The sequence below is a fragment of the Natrix helvetica genome (assembly GCF_964273705.1).
Source record: "Natrix helvetica genome assembly, chromosome: 1".
In the NCBI taxonomy this organism is placed as follows: domain Eukaryota; kingdom Metazoa; phylum Chordata; class Lepidosauria; order Squamata; family Natricidae; genus Natrix; species Natrix helvetica.
This window is the reverse complement of record NC_138548.1, coordinates 310091939-310113183: the sequence shown is the minus strand read 5'-3', so window position 1 is coordinate 310113183 and position 21245 is coordinate 310091939. Positions and strand designations below refer to the sequence as shown.

The 21245-nt window shown below is 37.0% G+C and overlaps 2 protein-coding genes across 5 annotated transcripts in view; both read left to right on the top strand.

Annotated features, from left to right (window-relative positions):
• ARHGEF3 (Rho guanine nucleotide exchange factor 3) overlaps nt 1-21245 on the top strand; it is a 148898-nt gene that overhangs the window by 104789 nt on the left and 22864 nt on the right. The gene's annotated exons all lie outside the window — the stretch shown is intronic.
• LOC309384142 (kinesin-like protein KIF22) lies at nt 1210-11454 on the top strand (the record flags this gene model as incomplete). Its single annotated transcript, XM_081937339.1, has 2 exons — nt 1210-2079; nt 11380-11454. Coding segments are annotated over 2 exons (945 nt in total), but the record flags the coding sequence as incomplete, so codon positions are not given.

The following is a 21245-nucleotide window of genomic DNA, read 5'->3' as shown; positions in this document are numbered from 1 at the left end:
ACTCTCTCATTTGCCATGAGTATTGAAACTGGTTGAAATTATGTCTATAGCTTTAAAAACGTTAGTGAAGTAAACAATGTGATATTACAGTGCTGTGTTTAAAAGTGTGATTCATGTACTTATTCCTAAACTATATTCTTGATTTTATTATAAGAGTACTACAATATTACACTGTCTATAAAAGTTGATATCTTGGACAACTTTGTATCAATATCAATATATGAAAATTATTGTTACAATATCGAAAAGTATTGTAAAGTACAGTATAACAAGTCATCATTAGACACATGTTGAAATTTGTTGGAACAAATCTTGCTCGTTCCTAGGAGGGCATCTTTGTGGCATGATATAAAACCAGAAGAATTTGAAAGGAGGCTTACCACCAAAAGTAGATGGATATGGGCTTGTACAAGAAATTTGGACTGTGAATGGTTTGAGTTGCAGATACACATGCAATGGAAAGGAGGGAAAGTGTAAATGTGACCCGATAAGAAAGCAATATCTTATTACAATTTTATTGTATTTTTCCGTTCCAGAAAGAGCTACTTTATTTTGTAAAATTTAAAAAAAACCAGTAACAAACAGCGGTATTAAAATCTGTACAAGCCAAGCATTGCTTAAGAATTCGGTCTGTGACAACTCATCTTATAAGTAAATTACCTTTTTCGGTTGAGCCTGCTAAGTCATCTGATTTTGTTGGGTTGAGAGATGCATAGTTGAAGATGTAGTTCTCCTAGTCTGCTTCACTGCTATATAGTTTAGATTAATGGTTCCATCCAAGTTCTACACTTTATTTTCGAGAATGTAGAAAAGAATACTGAGGTCCAGTTCAAGACACTTTTCTAAACTTTTAGGGCTGTTTGGTAAGGAAGAGTTATTTTGAGTGTCCATTTAATTGCACAGCTTTTCTCTTTATTTTCATATCTAAGATTTTTGTTGTCAGTTAATGTTGGAAACTCAGGTTACAATGATACTTTCACAAATATCAGTTAGAGAAATTACATCTCAAAATGAAGTGGACAGATATAAACTGCTTCCATTGTCTTTATTTATTAGTATATGTACTAATTTAGCCAGTAGATTTCATTAAAATGGGCACAAGGCTTTTTCATAACGTACAAGATACTGCATGTTATTACTAAACCAAATACACAGAAAGATAATAATATATATAATTTCACAATTTTTCAGTTTTGTGACGCCATCTAAAATCAGGTTCCCTATAGAGACAGCAAACTGATCCGTTTGCTGCAGGACTCTCTGGGAGGCAGTGCCCACAGCTTGATTATTGTAAATATTGCTCCAGAGAAGAAGTATTATTTTGACACTCTCACAAGCCTCAACTTTGCTGCAAAGTCCAAGCAAATTGTGAATAAACCCTTCACCCAAAAAGTCCTACCACAAACTGATGCCAAGAGGCCTTGTCCAGGCTTCAGTGATGGAAGCCCTGAGGCCAAGAGACCTTGCCTACAAGAGGAACAGCCAGGACCATCCGAAGAGAAGCCACTCAGTTGCTTGCTGCCTCTTAAGAATTTTGACCCCATTTTGGCTGAACGACTGCTACGATTAGAGGCCGTAGAGAAAGAAAAGGCTTGGGGCTATACATTACCTCTCCTTGACACACTATGCAGGGAACGCCTGAATGTTCTGAAACTCCTAGATGAGGCACACCGTGAGCTGAAGAGAGTTCAAGAAAAGCAGATAGAAATAGAAGCCCAGACTCTGGAGAACAAGGGTGCGCCTTTCCCCCGAGCTTCAAAACCCCGAAAACAGGCCACAGTACTGCCTCTCCAACAAGTGCAGACACCTGTCAAGAGTCAGGAAGAAGAGGACAGTGTTATTAAGAAACAGAAGACCAGAAGCCAAAAGAAAAAGATTCTAGACCTCACCTCTGAAAACAAGGCTCCCTCCAAATGGGAGGTGGAGATCCATCCAGATCAACTGACTCATAGCAAGGCTAAAATCCTGTCCCTCCTGAACTCAGGTTCCGTGAAGGATCTTATGGGCCTACACCTCATTAGCAAGAAGAAAGCAAAGCTCATTGTGAACTGGAGAGAAAATTATGGATCTTTTCAGAAGGTACAGGATCTTGAAAAAATACGGTATTTCAGCTAAGCAAGCAGATGCTTTTATTAAGGCAAATGTCTGCAAATTTCAGAAATCTCTAACTGGAATGGCACTGTGAAACAGTATCCCAGTCCCAGCCTTTATTATTATTATTAATATTGCTCATATGTTTGTTTTTAATTTAACTAATAAAGGTATTTAGCTATTTAAAAAAAATCAGGAATTTTGAATTGCGATGTAATGGGGTAAAGACTGAAAACGAAGAACCATTTTATACACTGTAACCTAGATTCATAATGATAGTAAGCTTCAACTCCATGGGTTCATAGGGAGTGTCAATTGTGGACATCAAAGGAGACTGAATGCTACTTAAAGCAATACATTTGCATGTTTTTCATCTTGTCCCCATCCTGTTTTTAAATAAGAACAGGGATGCAAATACAGATAAATAAAGGTTGTAAATGACCTATATATTAATACTTTCTGCATTTAACAAGTATAGTAAACCTGCTTAACTTTTGATGGGAACTCTCTAAGGAATTCCAGAACTGTAGCTAGACACGAAAGTTGAAAAACATCCTGCAATAAAAACACTTTCATATTGCTGCTAAAAGAATAACATGGACATATCCTTGAAATCACAAGGAATTGAATTTAACCTGAAACAGACTTTATTTCTTTTTACTGCAATAGCATCAAAACCGCTAACTGGATCACTGTTAAGAGATTTGTTAATCAATCATTAAGGGCTTTTTTAAAACAAAAAGAATAATTGTGGACTTTATATAAAATTTGTAGATGCTGATGACGCAAAACTATCCACAAGATCTTCAGAGGATCACAGTTTGTAATTGCATAATTGTAAGGTTGTAATTTGACCAATGCCACCACCAAGCTATAAGAAACAGGCTTGGTTGAATAAAGACCAAAACATTGTGAAAATTTAGCAGCGCATTCTAGTGATAGATTGGTATCTTGGACAAATGACTTTTTGTGGAGATCTATATAATAAGAGTACATGCATGTATGTGCAGATCTGAAAAATGTTGGCTTGAGATCAGCTCACAGAAGTGGCAATAATCTCTTCCTTGAATAAGTTGCTTCAATAAGAAAAAAAAAACCTTTACTCAAAATAATTGCCACTGATGCATTCAGAATTCATGTCTCTATTATTGATTGATTGATTATGTCAATCAATCAAAGTTAAAGAACTAAAAATAGACACCAAAAAGAAAGGGGGGAAAATAAGAAGAGGTTAATTCACCCAAAATCCTAACCCTAAAAGAAATTTATATTCAAATAAGCACCTTGCTTTCCCAAGTTCACCCTGGGTTTTAGCTGCCTTTTAAAAGCCTACCTGAGAGGTTTTAGTTCCTGTTTCAAAACGGCCTCTCAATCTTGATTTTTGTGAGCTTTTGCATTTCTCTATCCATTTGTTTCCATTACCAGGCCAAATTGTCCTATAACCCTTTCGATGTCTCAATCTTGTAGAATGGGATTTCCCTGCATTTTCTGGCTGCCTGTTATTAACTAATTCATCTGTCTCATAAATTAATGCTGTGTATGGCTGTTTTCTAAAGGTCTATCTTACATGGTAGTACTGCTTTCATTTTCCTGTCCCTCTTAAATCTGATTGTAGATGGTATTCTGCTGACTTTGAAATGTCAAATCGGGAAAGTATGAGCCCATCAGTGTTCTCTTTCCAGCTGGCTAATGTGAGAATGTGTATATATATATATATATATATCAGTAATTTACCTTGGCTAAAAGAAGACTTGGAGCAAAAAATGATGCCACTCTATGCACACACATACATTCACTAAAGCAGGGGGGAAGCTAAACAGAATGCACACACACATCTCCATGTTTATCTACTTTAAAAAAACCTTTTTACAAACCATTTGAATAATTGTTACAAAGGAATAGCTGCAGAAATGCCTGGTCTCCATTCCATTGTTGCACTGAAAAGTTTCTAGGAGGTGGAAGGTTCTTGCTGAGTAAAACAATAGCATGGTATCAGTTTTTGCAATTAGGTAATGTTCTCGACAGCTAAAACCATACTTTACAAGGCGCCGCTGCATTTAAGTTCAACTACTGCATACCTCTTTCCCTTCGCCAACCAAAAATAAAGAAGGAAAAGAAATGGCCAGACTCTTTCTTCCCTGACTATCCACCTGAAAGTAGTTAAATAAGAAAAGAGCAGTCTGGTCTGTAGCAGGCTAGCTGGCTTTGTGCCAGAAACAATGGGAAGCAGACAAGGCAGTTGTCAACATCACCCCCTGCTTCCTTTGCTGGGTTTCCATGCTGTCTGGAACAATTCCAAGAATCTGAAAGCAGCCAAAGCAGAACTGACAGTCTTGGCTGTGGTCTAAAGTAGATTCTGAAGGATGATGTGCTTCTGAAAGGTTGCCATGAGGGGAATCTGTCAGGCTGCCTTTTTCTTTTAAGGACTTGTGGAGGGAGAGGAATATCAGCTGAAGCCCAGGAGCCGAGAGGTGGGCTGAAGCAAGAGTTACAGGAAAACACATCACCTAGAAGCTCTGCAGTACTTCAGTGATGCAAATGGAAAAACTGTCTCTTTCCCACCCACCCCTCCACCCGCCCAGGGTTTGGGTTAGACCACACCTGAGTCAAAAATAAATCAGCTCATCTGCCCAACATATGTACTGTGCTGTGGTGAGATTGCAAACCCTCAGATCTGATTGTGGAGGAGTATAACGCCTTCCTGTGGCAGCTATGTGAGTTCTAATCATAAGGCAGACTGGAATATATTGTTCCAATTAGGCCACTTGGAAGACATAGATAGAAGAGGCTCATACACAAATCGGCGGGGCAGGAGCTGGATAGAAAGAAGTACATTCTGTGGAAGATACTGAAAGGGAGGGAGTTGAGATGTTGGTTGGTTAAGGATTAGAATGAGAAACTAAAGTAGAATAAAATATGGATTAAAATATAAGAATGAAGACGTGGCATAAAAGGGACAGTTAGAAGCTTGCTTAAAGGGACAGGGAAATGTCATCAGCCTTCAACCACAACATGTTCCAGCAAACATCCCTATGTCAAAAGTCCAAAACCACAAGGTTCAATTAAAGTTCCCATAAAGACACATAGCCAGTACCTATGACCCAAGACAAAAGGAGAAGTAGGACCCCATCTTCTTATAAGGCTTTTTCCTCAAGGTAACCAATAAGAAATGAGTTAAGTGTTTCTGTGTTACGCTGCCTTTGAGAATGTATAAGAATGCGTGCTTCGATAATGAAGGTTGTTCAGAACTTGCAATGCTAGCCATGGGCTAGCTTGCTGAACCTGGCTGCCAAATAAACTCTTCCTGTATCCTGAGAAGTCTAAGTCTGTCATTTTCTGCAACAAACATTTTGAAGTTAATGAAATCAGTGTGAAATATCAGATTTGTCTAGAAGCAGCCTGCATCTCTGAGATGTAGAGGTAATATTTGTAGCAGATTCAGATTGGGGTTTCAATTAGGAGTCTGTGGCACTTTTTTTTTTTTACTGAAATAAGTCTTGTTTAAATTACACTATAATTTGATCTTAAATATCATGGAAAATGATACAAGTTATAGCAAACAGATCACTGATGTTTTCTGAGAAACAAGGGACAGAGGTCCTAACAAAGAATTCTCCAAAGGCCATTTTATGTGTGGCCTAACAGACTTGAAACATTTTATTTTCAGACTGTAAGTAGTAAACAAATCTATTGTCATACGGTTGGTTGGTTAGTTAGTTAACCAGCTTTGCTTGTTTAACATTTGTCATTTTAAACATCCATTTTTAAAAGGGAAAGAAGGGAAAAACAGGAAAGTGTAACATCCTCTAAAATGAATGTTCAAAGCTGTTTCTCCTGTAAAGGACTTTGTTAATTCAACTATATTATGTCTCAAATGGCAACCTGAGCAGGACACAATAACAGATGAAAGATTTGGGATGCAGAGAGGTCAACACTGTTTCTGCCACCTGTTCTTGGAGGGTTAATTTGTAGCTTTTCAAAACCTGAAATTAAAGTCATTATCTACAAGGAAGGCATGGCTTTTCACAAAATTGATTTTCCTGCAATACATGATTGTGTGCTTTGGTGTGACCTCTATTATCCCCGATAACAGATGATGCGCTATGTCTGCCTCTTCAGATCGGTTTCAGAATAGTTATTTTAAAACATCCAGTCTATTTTAAAAAAAATCTTTGGGTTTTCTGCAATGTAGCCTTTAATTGCTAATCTCCTGTGTATAAACAAGCTGGAAATGGCCAGTTTAATACCCTGCTCCACATTTCAACCCTATCCTCTGTTTTGATTACAGTGACAGATTGGTATTTCATCAAATCAAAGTTAACACAGCTCTGGTTGGTGGATTTCCCTGTTCTTTTTTCATCTGGTTAGACCAGGAAAAAAGCTTTCTCATCTTTTTCATCTCTTTTGAGGACTAGTGGTGGAAAAAAGTATGTTCTAATTCTCCCTGAAACCACAAGGGAAACTTGTTAGAATATTTGTCAATTTCACCCAGAAAGAAATAAAGGGACAGCATTTCCACCACTGCCACCTGTTTGGCATCATCTTTCCTCCACTACAGTTTTAGTGTTCATTGAGTTATATATCCCAATGCTACAGTTTTATATCTGGTTTTTTGGCCTACAAGGGGAAACGTGGCGGGACTTCTTTTTTTTAAAAAAAATCACCAGTTAAAACAAACAAAATGGACACCCATTCATACCAACCTGTTAAAAATAAAATAAGCAACACCACCTCCCCCATAAGATCTAGTGTTTTGAGGCTTGGAAATATTGCTTTTTTAAAATATTTGACGTATATCTCATACTTCAAGGCTGCAGAATTTGTTTGTTGAAAGAGTAGTGGGAAGAGTAGAGTTTGTTTACAAAGGTGCTCTTCTGGAGTATTATCAGTAGCTGGACTGCAGTAAAGAGAAAGCTTTGACTTGAAAGATTATAGTGAATTTATTTGAAACCTAGTAAAAGGCCTTGGATGTCCTAGTGGCAGTGTTTACAATCTGGAAAAATGGCGCAATATGAAGAAGAAGAAACAACTTTGCAAAGAATTATGCTAGAAATTCAAAAAGTTCTAATAAGCAGAGATGTCAGCGTTCCAAATATGCAGAATTAAATCAGAGTCCAAGGCAGAGCTATCCTTAACGTTCCAATTTAATAAGACAGACATGTTGGCACAACTGTGGAATCCCAAATCTAAAAGCTTCCTGGGATTCCACCCAGTTGAAAGCTCATGATCTTATCCCCACACCCATAAATCCATCACATGGTCCAATCTTCTTCAGCCACGCTGGCATCTCCACCCAGCTGGCTCCGGTCAGGTGCAGAGGTGCGGAAACAAAAGATGACCTTGGGCTTCTAGAAAGGAATGACCACAACACATTCCACAATTCTACTCCTTTCTATTCCCCCTCCCAATTACTACACTAATGAAACAGCATAATGAAATAATAGAGACTGTGGCACGCCAAAAATCCTAAAAGAAATATAACTGCAACAGAAAGAATTGAAAAGAATCTGGGGATTATAGAACAAAGAACAGAAAGAATAGAGGGAAGAGTTGAGGATATTGATGAAACAATGATAAAACTTGAAGATAAAGCTCAAAAAATTGCAGAAAAATATGAACAAAGTGACAAAATTGTTGATACTGACAGCAAACTGAGAGTGGAGGGAAATGATACATATGGAATACTGAAAGGAGAGGTAGACGAACTGGATCTCTATGTCATGCTTCAAAACATAGATGAAGAAAGGGGAGAAAACCTGGCAGAAACAATAAGAATATCTTTGGCAGAAGCACCAGTGATAACCAAAGGCAAGCTGATGAAAGGAACAGATGGAGGGTTTTGAGTCTTTACAAAATATGCAATGAACAACAAGTTGCCAAGAGAAGTTCACGTAAGACTTATCAAGAAAACACCTAGAATACAGATTTTACAAATGGCAAGAGATATTGGACTGCACTACTACTGGAAGGATACAGGATGATAAAATGAAATGTTAACAATAAAATTAAGTTAAACTTAGTTAAACTTTGAGTATTATGTATAAAACAAAGTAATAATAGTTATAGTCAAATAAATGATTAATAATGATAATAATGCATTTATATATACTAGATTGATATATAGAATTTTATATAAGCTGTAAATGAGGACCATGGAGATGATGTGGAAAAGCCTTTTTTTGTAAAAGATAAACAATTCTATATAGAATAGAATACAAAGATGTAACACCATTGGATGAGTCCAGGATGATGTAATGAAATGTACTAATATAAATTTACTTTAAATTTAGTATGCTTCACATAAAAAGGATGTAATAATAGCTATATTCAATGAATGTTTAATAATCATAATTGTATGCATATATATTAGATTGATGATATGAGCAATGGAATGTGCGAAAATGAGTAAGTTGACATATTAAATTAGAGAATAAGAAGATAAACAATTTTATAGGACATGGGATCTATTTAATTAGTGGTTAGATTAAAAAAATATGGAATTGAAAATTTATTAGAGAATGTTACCAACACCAAAATGATAGAATGATTTAAAATAGGATATTAAAAAAATACTTATGATTGGACATGTTGAAGATGTAACAGATTATTATAATATAAATGAACCCATATTTAGAATACCTTGTTTAAAATGAAGAAATAATAGTGACAGTCAAACAAATGAAGTACTATAATAATAATGTATACAAATATACTTGATTGACAATATGTGACTTTATATAAAATTTAAGGGATGACTACGGAAAGGATGCACAAAAATCTTGTAACCAATCGACACCCTGTACAGAATGGAAGATGTTTTTATGTGTTTTTTTTTTGTGTGTGTGTATACACATACATACATATACACACACACACATACACATACATACGTATACATATACACACACACACACACACACACACACACACACACACACATATATATGCTGGTCTTGTTGTATTCAGGTCTTTTCCCTTGTAAGATTGAGATTGTTTTGGCAATCCCAAAACAGCCTGAAGATGGCGAGTGAGAGTTTGCCGAAACGTTGCCAAGACAATCTCAATCTTATATGGGAAAAGACCCAAATACAAATAAAAGATCTAGTGTTTTGTGTCAGACAGCTGAGCAGTTTTTAAAGAAATGGCATAGGAGGCAGAGACAGAACCAGTAGGCAAGGCATGCCCACCAGGGCCCATGTCAGACAGCTGGAAAGATAGTAAAAAGTAAAACTACCGGTAAGTATTGGTTATGTATGTGAACTATGAAATGACATCAGAATATCCATTTTTGGGAAATTACTAGAACCAGGTGTTTTTTCAAAATTTGAAATATACTTCTTATAATACAAAATGAAATTCAACAAAATATTAGTATATGTTTATCTGCCCTTTAAAGACTTTTAAAAAGGGAATGAGTATAACTTTTATGATGACACTTAAGAAATTTGAACATTCTTTAGCTCACATATATATTAGATCTTCTGTTATAGTCTTATGTGGAATTATAAATAGCTCATATAGTAATATAATCTTGAGAAGAAACAGAGCTACAGATCCTAATGTTAAACTACATCCCTAAAAAAAGATTTTGTCCTCTCATAAAGAGCAGCATTGACATAATGTATCATTTTATCTCAAACTAAACTACTTTAAGGCATGTGGACTTCAACTAGCAGAATTCTCCAACCAGCATGCTGAATTCTGGGAGATGAAGTCCACATGGTTAAGTTTGAAAAATACTATAACAGAATACAGAATAGAATAGAATAGAATAACAGAATTGGAAGAGGCCTTAGAGGTCTTGTAGTCCAACTTTCTGCTCAAGCAGGAAATCCTGCACTATTTCAGATAAATAGTTGTTCAATGTCTTCTAAAAACCTCCAGTGTTGGAGTTGGAGCACCCACAACTTCTGGAGGAAAGTCGTTCCACTAGTTAATTGTTCTAATTGTCAGAAAATTCTCCTTAGTTCTAGGTTGCTTCTCTCCTTGATTAGTTTCCACCCATTACTTCTTGTTCTACCCTCTGGTGCCTTGGAGAATAGTTTTGACTCCCTCTTCTTTGTGGCAACCCCTGAGATATTAGAATACTGCTATCATGTCACCCTTGGTCCTTCATTTTGTCAAACTAGACATAGCCAATTCAAGCAACCATTCTTTGTATATTTTAGCCTCGTCCACTAATCATCTGTTGCTTTTCTCTGTATTTTTTCCATAATCTCAGCATTTTGAAATATATCATAGTGATCAAAACTGGATGCAATATTTTAAGTTTGGATGCAATATTATAAAGTGGTATTAACATTTTATGTGATCTTGATTCCAGGTAGATTTGATTTAAATCAAGTTGATTTAAATCACTAGTAAAAAGCCTTGATTTAAATCAACTTGATTTAAATCATAATTTTTAAAGAGCAACTGTCTTCTCTGTCCTGCAGCGGCTCCTCCTCTGACCTGCTGTTTACTCACTGACAGTCTCAATACTGCAGAATATATAGTCTCATGCTACATAACTAAGCTCCATTTCATGCTGAATAAACTAAATTATTAATGTATCTTAAATAGAAAACTATCTTTAGATAGATTTTTACTCCAAAAGCATTTAGTTAAAATAAATCTGATTTAAATAAAAAAAATCCAATTTAAATAAAAATATCCATATTTTTTTTTATCATCAATTTTTATCCACCCTACTTGATTCTGCCTCTCTGTTAATGTAGCCTAGGACTGTCACTATTAAATTTGGAGCATGAGCAAGGGTGTCTTATGCTATTTTCTGTCATCACTCAACAAGGTTCTGATAATGGGATAAAAAAAAAAGTTTGACTTGCCCTATCTAACAATTGGGTCCTTTATGTACTTAGGTTTGATCTTGAAGAATAATTCTATCTGTAATAGTTAAATAATTTGGATTGGATATTTCAAACATTTAAATGGTAGGCTTGCCAGAATTCATCTGTTAGTTTTCCCATCTATTCAATGATGTTTTTCTATTGACCTTTATTAGAGATTGGTTACTTCTGACCCAAGGCACTTTGAGCAGGATAAGAGAGGCTCAGTGCTGGAAGAACCAGGAAACGAAGGAAGAGAGATAGATGATAGCTTGCTCTAAACTCACTTTCCTTTGTAAAAATCAATGTGAAGAACAGAATGTGAAACTTCTATTGACTTAGCCAGTCAAATAACTGGCAGTTCCTTTTATTCACAGACAACCCATTGAGCAAGTGGATGGGGGCAGTGTCAAAATGATAGCTTTAATTTTAATTTTCTTGTCTTTTTTTCTTCTTGCAGCCCCAAAATCCATTAAGGAAGAAAAGACAGAATTGCAATGCAATGCAATATAATATTGGAATTAGCTTTTTGTAGGCACCTTACTTTACCAAGAATATCGTAACATTGTGTCTGGTTTTCATGAAACTCTTTGATTTATTTCCCAACTTTTTTTTAGGAGACTAGGTGGGATATTGGGATTTTCCTTCATTTTATCACACAAAGCCACTCTGGATGGTAGGCTCAGCTAAAAAGTGGGACAGGAGAGCTAAAATACAGTAAATTGTTTTTTGTATTTTATGGTTGATGAGGGATGTTACAAGTAGTCCTTAATTTAGAATCATTTTAGTAACCTTTCGAAGTTACAACAGCAGTGAAAAAAGTGAGCTATGACCACCTTTCACACTTACGACCATAGCATCATCTCCATGGTCATGTGATCAAAATTGGAAAGCTTTGCAACTGACATGCAGTTGCAGTGTTTCAAGGTCATGTGATCACCTTTTGTGACCTTCTGACAAGCAAAGTCAATGGGGAAGCCAGATTCACTTAACAACCGCGTTACTAACTTAACAACTGCAATATTTCACGTAACAACTATGGCAAGAAAGGTGGTAAAGCGGGTCGAAACTCACTTAAATGTCTCATTTAAAAGAAATTTTGGGCTCAATTGTGGTCGTAGAGCAAGGACTACCTGTAGTTAAATGAGAGTTCATCAGATAACCCCATGTTTATAGGGTGAATTGGAAAATTAAAACAAAAACATGAAAGAATTGAATGGTAATCTTCCTCAGTCCTACCAAGAAAAATGTGAGAATCAGTTCTCTGAAGGTTACAAGCAAAACAACCTGAAAATAGACTACTCTTCCAACAAAACAGAGATACAGAGGCAGAAATTATCCCTTGTGCCCAAAAGAGTGGGTTCAGACTGTTACATCTTGTGGTTGGAAAAAAAGGTGCAAGAATTTGAATGTGATTGGAATTCTTTCATAATGGCAGTTCCTACCTTGACTAATAAATCTCCTTAGCATACCTTGTCTTAGAGAAATTCTATTTATGCCCGCTCCTTGCTGAGGCAGTTAACAAAAACAATTTTGACATTACATGTCTGTTTAGGAAACCAAGCTTAATTAAAAGGAGAGTTTACCTACTTTGCAAAGAATGAATAAGATTATAGTTCTTTGCTCATATACTGGGGAGTGAATTCATACTTTTGACAATTTGAAAAATATGTACAATATCAATTGAAAAACATATGGGATGCCTAATTCAAATGTTAAACAGAAAGCTGACCAGTAACCTTAAACAAACAAGGGGACATTACACTTACTCCTTGTTCAACATTACACCATTAGTTAAGCATTCAGTCTATTCTCGCACATAATTTAGTTCCATTACATACTAACCATATTCTATTCAGCATCCAAGTTTCAACTCCATGCACAAAAAAAATCATAATTCACACCTATTCGTTTTATCACAGTCTTTTGTCACAATGAATACAATAATTTTATGACAGTAATTATTCATTTTTCTCAATTATTTCATGAACAGCAAAAAAAAAAAAAAAGATCTGTGATGACCTCTCCCAGACATAAAGCTACATTGCACTTTCCAAATGTTGTGCATTGCCACTTCTTGTACTCTTTCAATCGACGTTCTGCAAAACAAAATTTTCTAGGAACACTTAACGAATTCTAGTTTGTTTATCTCACATTCACTCTTATAAAGTTTCCTTTTGTGCAAGTGAACAATAACAGCATTCTTCCAATCTTCAGTCACAGATGCATGTTTATAAACAAATAAATCACAGAGCCACTTCAAAAGCAAACCACATCCATATTTTAACATTTCTGTGCCAATGCTCTCTACCTCTTCATCCTTACATTTTTCAGCATTCTCTTGGTGTTTTCTTGAGCACTTAGCAACAATTATTTCAATTCCAATCTTCAACTTATTGTTATCATTCCTAAATCAATCTTTACTCTTTCTAGTGTTCTCTTACAATTTCAGTCCAAATCATTTTATATTTTAGTTTTGATAACATTCACTCTGCTGGAGGATCTGCCTTAACTCAGGTTTCTTCATAAAAATTGCAGTTTTTCTGCATATTCTGTCCTGTTCTTAACAGTTTCTTGCTGTCTCGTTCTATACCATGTCCTTTCACTCTGTTCTAAGAAACTTCCATATCCTCTTTTCTAACATCCAATCCACTTTTCATTAAGAGTGGATATATTATCTCATTATATTGATAATTGCCTACTAATATATTTTTAATTGTGTGTCCTCAGAATCAACTGTTAGTGACGACATTGATGTTTTTTTCCCCCCATGATAGCAGTAGCAATAGCACTTAGACTTATATACTACTCGATAGTGCTTTACAGCACTCTCTGGGAGGTTTACAATGTGAGCCTATTGCCCCCAACAATCTGGGTCTTCATTTTATTGATGGAACACTGAGTCAACTTGGGCCCATCAGGACTGAACTCCAGACTGTGGGCAGAGATAGTCTGCAGTATTGCATTCTAACTACTGCGCCACCAGAGCTCATGATGAACTTTTCCTAACCTGTTGGCCTCTTAACTCCTCCTGGAACAATGGGTAACAACTGCGTCTAGGAAGGCATTTACAAATCTCTCTTATATACCAATTGTGCTTATTCCAAGATCAGGAAGCCTGTTCACAGTGACTCATGCCTAGTCACCTTTCATTTATACTATTCCAATATACTCTTCATGTACTGTACTGAAAATCACCTGGAATCTGCAACTCATCCCAAATGTACCACCACAACTTTGGACAGTGCACCCAAATTGCACTGGTTCCCAATAAGCTGCTAGTTATTATATATAACACCCTTCATGTTACTGGGCTGTGTTGCTTGTAGGACTTCCTGTGTCCCAATTTTTCTACTCAGGCTATGAGACTGGCAGGTTCTTCCATGAAACAGTGCCACTTAGTGGGGCCAAGGGGAATGCCTCCTCTGTCTGCCTTATGGAACATCAGTCTCCTCCTTGACCTTTTTGTCCTTCCACACAGGCCTCTAAACATGTCTCTTCCACCAAGCATTAGGCCAAACTAGGGATGAACATGTAGAAAATGTGAACCTTTTGAAGGAGAAATATGTTTGTTGGCCTAAGATGTTTCTGTTATTATTGTTACTACTGTTACTATTATCTCTGTTCTTTTGTTACTCTGTTTTTTTTTAATGTTCTGAAGACTTACCAATATTACCTTATGGTTTTTATGTTTCTTGAAATTGTAAATTGCCCAGAGTTGCTCTTGTGAATTGGGCAACCATTGAAATATAATATAAAATATGTATATGTATATATGTATACATACATTAAAAAAATTCAAGTATTAGATTGGGAATAGAACATGCTTTTTAAAATGAAATCTTGTCTCCTCGTTTCGTACGTAATGCATTAAACTCACGTTATGCAAATAGATTCCTAGGTGTCCCCAATTCTTCTCCAAATAAAATGGGGGGGGGGGGGAGAAAACAGAAAATTAAGTTTAAATGTAGTGTTTTTACTGTTGGTAAAGAGGCATTTTTGTATACTTAAGTAACTATATAGTTTGAAAAGCAGTCATAGATTACACATTGCAATCAGTTGCAAATTATCTTTTACCCACACTTGTGCGATAGTTTAAAGCATTTTTGCATAAGAATTCTGTGCAAAACTGAAAGTAGCTCCATCCTTCTGTGATCTTATAGTGCCAGCTATGTTTGAAAATTGAAATGATTTATTCTGGGCCTAGCTGTAGCAAACCTGAAGCAAAATTTAATGTAGACTTTTCTTTGCAACTCTGGTGGGTGGTCTGTTTCTCCAATGCACCTCAGAAATTCTGGGTTTTACTGAAAAAAAATGGTTTGATTTCAGGGATTTTTTTTTTCATCCTTTCATTTTTAAATGTAGAGGAGTATCACAGAAGAGTGATCCAATGTGGTTTTCTGTTAATTTATTTTTTTCACTAAAGGGTTTTGGTGTATCATTTTTAATTTCATCAAGTTCTAATTTAAACTAATGTAGACTTCTGTCTTCACCCATCCCCCATTGTCCACCACTAGCATCTGTATTCATATTCTCTTAACCATGTTGAACAATTAGAAACTGTGAAAGTAAAATAAGGAAACTGTGCCAGAAATAGAGTGTCTACAGCAAAGCCTTTCTATTTCATTTTAGTTACAGCCCCGGTAATTTATATCTGAAACAGAGGCTACATGTTCTAATTTTAGTATCTTTTATGACATTATTACAAATTCTAGGTTGCATATTTTTAGCCTTCATCATTCCCTCAGTGCTATGGAAATAATCCCAACATATATGTATTCCTGAAACACTTGACTTTTATTTAAAACTAGCTGATGACCCAACGTATTTTCTAATGTTGGATTTTCCCCTTTACTAGAAAGAGCGCCCTTGTGGAGTATTGCGAAGCTGTTAGCATGGCAACTCCACTGTGCTGCACAGTAGAAGAAATTTTAAGGCACAACAGGCTGTATCTTAACAGAACACACATCCCCGAGGAAATTTAGGGGTGTCTCACCCCCACAGTATTTGTTTCCAGAGAGTAAGTCATCTGTGTACCAAGTTTGGTTGAAATTGCTTGAGGCATTCCAGAGTTATGCTGGAACACAGCTGTTTTTATATAGATTAGCATACCACGCTGTTTAAAATATATCTAGCATAATAGTTTTCACAGGAACATAATATTCAGTGCAGGAAGTCTATGGATTTCACCAGATAACAGGTTTAGTTTGTATTATTAGTGAAATAGAATTGTGATGAAAGTGGTGATCCAGGCTAATAATGATCATTGGCATTATTAAAATTGGTGACACTTACCAACAATCTACAACAATCTTGGTCATGAAGAGTACCGCATAGACATGGTAGGCTACTGCAGTCTTGTGTATGAGACCCACTCTGAAAGTTAACAAGGATTCTAGCTGAGAAATATGTTTGAATAATTATTTTTATTTTTATCTAGTTTTGCCATAAATTATTTGCCATCTCAATTTTTTAAATACCATAAAGATACTATTTAGCATCTATGTATTATATAGGTACTGCTTTCAGAATTTTTTTAAAAAAAATTCTACCTCATAATGTATTTGGAATAAGGTATAACATAATTTTGGACTACCTATTTTAGAAATATATAGGATACAATAACTTAAAACTTGGTAGTTACAGTATCTTCAAATGCAGTATTTGTGATTATAATTATTTTCTAAGAGTTACTTTTTTCAGAACTGAGTGGAAATCATGTTATAACCCAGCTGTTACTAATGTACAACAAATATAAATTCTATAACCTTTACAATGTTATTTTGGAGTATGAATGACCAAAATAATAATCTGACACTTTCCTGAGTAAAATGGAATGGTACATGAATAAATTTTAGAGTTAAAGTAGATCCTCAGGATTTATCATTCTGAAGATCTTTTTTCCATTTCTGCAGTTGTTCCATCTTACTGTATTAACAGAAGATTTTTGTTAAACAAACCATATTAGTCCCAAGCATGCTTATGTATACAGCCTTTATTAGGTGAAAAATAGCTTCCTAAGAAACAGCAAACATGATAAAGTTATTTTTGCAATATTTGTGCTGATCGTATTGTAATCTTTTAATACTGATTATTCAGGTCAGTGCCTTTCTAGTACTGAATTATCAGAAACAACTGGCTTATTTTCTGCAAGAAAAATGGAGATAGCACTCCTTTAATTGTTCAGAAAGAAATTTGAAGGCAGGATAGTCTCGCTGAAAGAACTACCATATTTTCCGGTGTATAAGACAACTTTTTAACCCCAAAAAATTATTTCAAAAATCGGGGGTCATCTTATACGCTGGGTATAAGAAAGGCCATACCAAAAAATCAAAACAAAACCATCAACCGGTGTATAAAAAATAAAAGAACGACATTGATGTTGATTAAAAACGCATTAATTTGAATGAGGTTGTTTGGAGGAAAAAAACTGGCCGCCCTTCTCAGCTTACCATTCGCTTCTCCTCCACTCCGTCGCCCCTGCCGACCCGGCCCGCACCTTGGGGACTCAAGCACCGCCTCCCTGCCTGGCTGGACTGTTGTGCTGCTGCTAGCAGGCAGAGGAGCCGACGGGCTGGCTGCTGGTGTCAGCTTGGAGCGCTCCGCTGCTGGTGGTCCCCCTCGCGCTTTGCCACCCCTGACATCTTTGCGGGGCCCAGCAGGGAAAATGTGCTTGTGGAGAGTGGCGCAGTAGAAGGGGGGCCACCCTTGGAAAGCATAAGACTTGGGTGTCTCTCTCCTCCCCCTGGCTTGGCATTTTCTCACTCGCTATTGAGGCTTGGAAGGGAACTGGCCAAGGCGACGCCAGAGCCTTGGTTGCTTCATGCGGGATTGTGCTGCAGCTCCGTCCGTAGAGCGTGTGTGTGTGTAGCTCCTGCGCTGAAATTCCAACGGAGGCAAACACGTGCGCGTGCCCCTGCACAGCCCGCTGCCTTAATCACGTTAATTTAGTAGTCGGTCTCATGTGTTGAGCGACGCTGGTGTCTGTGGTGGGCCTGTCTTTGCATTAAAAGTTTGGTGACTGAAATAATAGGCAAGGCGAGCTGCGCCAGGGATTAAAAAGGAACAAGCTGAACTTTCTTCAATAGTGGAATTCCATAGGTAATCAAAACAGCCTTTCCTGATCTGCTTTTGGGACCTGCGTGACACAATACAGTTGAAAGCTACGGGTAGGCTTCCACTTACAACAGTTCCTTTAGTAACCATTCAAACTTACATCCTCACTGGAAAAAAAACTGGACTTCTGACCATTTTTTCAGAGTTACCACCTTTGTAGCATCCCCCATGGTCAGGGGATCAAAATTCAGATGCTTGGCAAGTGGTTCAAATTTATGATGATTGCTGTGTCCCAAGGTGGTGTGATCAATGTTTGCAACCTTTTGACAACCTTTTGACTCTGGAAAGAGGTGGAGGATTAGGGCAGCTTTCAAAAAAAAAAAAAAAAAAAAGCCGGCATAGGGTCTCATATTTTGTTTTTCGGGCATATAGGAGACAGAATCCGGTCTAGTAGTCTGGGAAGCCCTATAATATAGGCAATGCCCTTAGCCTTAGCGGTTTGTGGGCCATTTACTTCTCCTTGAGCGAGGAAACCCTCTGTTTAGTGGGAGCCGGGGTGGTGGTGGTGGTAATCCACGTCCCGGCGTTTCCTTTGGCTCCCCACCTTTTTCCTTCATCAGATGAGGCAGTGGGGAGAGTTGCTGGGTAGGGAGAATGCTTGCGGTGGCTTCTCACTCTGAAGCGCTGGGAAAAGCCCTCTGGTATGAAAGGTGGCCCGGAGCTGCCTTTACTTTCAAAGCAGCGATGTGGGTCTCGGATTTTCGGCCTGAATTGGACTGAAGCCTTTACCCCCCACCTCACCGCCGTCGCCATAAGAAGTCAAACCGACTCAACTGGGGTCCAGTTTGGGGAAGGGGAGTGTTGGAAGGAAAAACCACCTGGTTCAGTTCCAAGCTGGGAGAAAGGCGCTGGAAATAAAATGGAGGCTGATTGGCTATTTGGTGTGCCTCGGAAGAGGGGTAGTCTTATATGGCAAGTATAGCCCAAACCCTACATTTTAACAGAAAAAGTAGAGGGTTGTCTTATACACCCAGTTGCCTTATACGCCGGAAAATACGTTATGTAGAAAACTAATAAATAAATGTAACTTCAAAACCTGACGAAGAATAAGGACTGAGAAGGATGGGAAATCTTATGAAACAATTAATGGTACAGTCACAAGCAATTGCTAGTGGAAGAAAAAAAAAAGGTACAATCACAAGCTGGTAGTAGACTATTACAAATATCAGTGTGGATATGCACAGCTTCCTGAAATGCTAAAAAGAAAAAAGATATCTATAGGCAATGGAAGGAAGATTGTATAACCAAAAAAGGATATAAAGCAGTTGCCAGAAACTCTAGGGATTGTGGCAGAAAGCCTAAAGTTGAGAAGGAGCTGTGGCTTGTGAAAAATACCTCAAACAACATAAAAGGCTATTTCTGATATTCCAGGAATAAAAATGAAAGGCATAGAAACTGTAGGACTGTTGCGGAAAAAAAAAGATATGAATTAGTAATAGGAAATGGCAAAAAGATGGAATACTTGTGTTTTATATTTATCTTCTTTCAGTAATGAAAAAGAACTCTAGATGTCTTTAGAGAACAAAATTAGGATGAAAGAAATAGTGATACAAGGAATCCAGCATGTGAGCTCTTTAATTTAGAATCAATGATTTTAATGAATGTACATCAGGGGTGTCAAACGCACAGCCCATGGGCTGTATGGGTCACATGCTGACCCCACTCCCACCTGGTTTGGTGAAGGGGAGAAAGTCCCGATACGTCACATGACACTGCCTGACGATACAAGTTTGACACCCCTGATGTACATTGATAGAATTTTTCTGAGACTCTCCCTCAAAGCACTATGATGCATTTGCTAGGACGCTGCTTTCTTCATTGATAAGGGGGAAATCTGCAGCTGTGAGAGTCTGTGTTTGTGTGTGGGTGTGTAAGGTTTGCTCAAGTCGTTCAGTCTTAGACTTACTCTTACACCTTTTTGTGCCAATAGTAGGAAGGGAAGAGAAAATTGCCACTTAAGATAGGAAGAGAGTAATATAGCATTTCATTAATTTTAAATGAATCCAACTCTCCAGGGCCGGATGAATTACATCTGATTCTACTGAAGGTAAAACCAGAGGTGATCTCAAAGTCACTAAGTGAACTTTTTGAGTCCCAGTGAAAACCGACAAGGCCTAGAAAAACAAGGAAAGCAAGCATCAACATCTTCAAAAGTAGAAGATGAAGAACCTAGAAAATTACAGTTTGACAGCTGCACTGGATCCTGAAGCAGGCTATTAACAGCATACTTGTGAGCATTAAGACAGAAATGCCTAATCCACAAGAATCAGCATGGGTTTGTCACAAACAAGTCATGTTTCACTAATCTTACCCACTTTTTTGATAGATGTATCAGTTTAATAGATTGGGGTGGATGTATTTATACCTTGATCTCAGCAAAAGATTTGTCAAAGTCTCTCATGATATCCCCATTAATAAAAAGATAAAAACACAGGCTAGGATACAGCTGTTAAATGAATTCATTATTGGGTGCATGACACACAAGTAGCTCCAGATCAGCCTGCTAAATAGTATCAAATGACATGTTACAAGGCTGTACAAGGCCTTCTGTTGTTCAACATTTTTGTTAATGATCTGAATCGAGAGGGAGAATAACAACATTTGCAGGTGGCCAAAAACTAGGAGGAGTGGCTAACTCTTTAGAAGAGAAAGAGATCATTTAAAAGATCTATGCAAGCTTACAGAATGGCCCAGAATAATGGGATAAAATTTAAGAAGTTGCTCTTCAGAGATTGCTCCAGCGGTGTGAGATACCGATTTATGAATAATTATTGAATAGCTGGAAAGATAACTAGCAAACAAAAAGTGCCAGTCCTGCATCACTTCGAAAGACGCGGCATGATGCTATTTTTTCAACAACTGCCTTAGCACAGTAAGCTCTGGTAACCATCTAACTACACTAGTAGATTAGCCTAGCAGCATTCTCCATAGTCAGGTATTTACTAAGCTTAGGAAAGTATATCATGTATGTAAATATATACCACCACTGAAGTTTGTCCTTTTATTTGAGTGTCCTTTAGAGATTTTTTTCAGCTAGATGCAAAATGCTGGTACATGAATGCTAATGGGGAGGATTGTCAAAGAGCAAGAGGAAATTAAATGGCTTCTGAAAATTAATTTGTAATAGGACAGGGAGTATTAGTTCTGCAGAAAAGACCAAACAAACGTCCTTGCCCATGTGATTGGGTAGTATAAATGATACATAGCAAG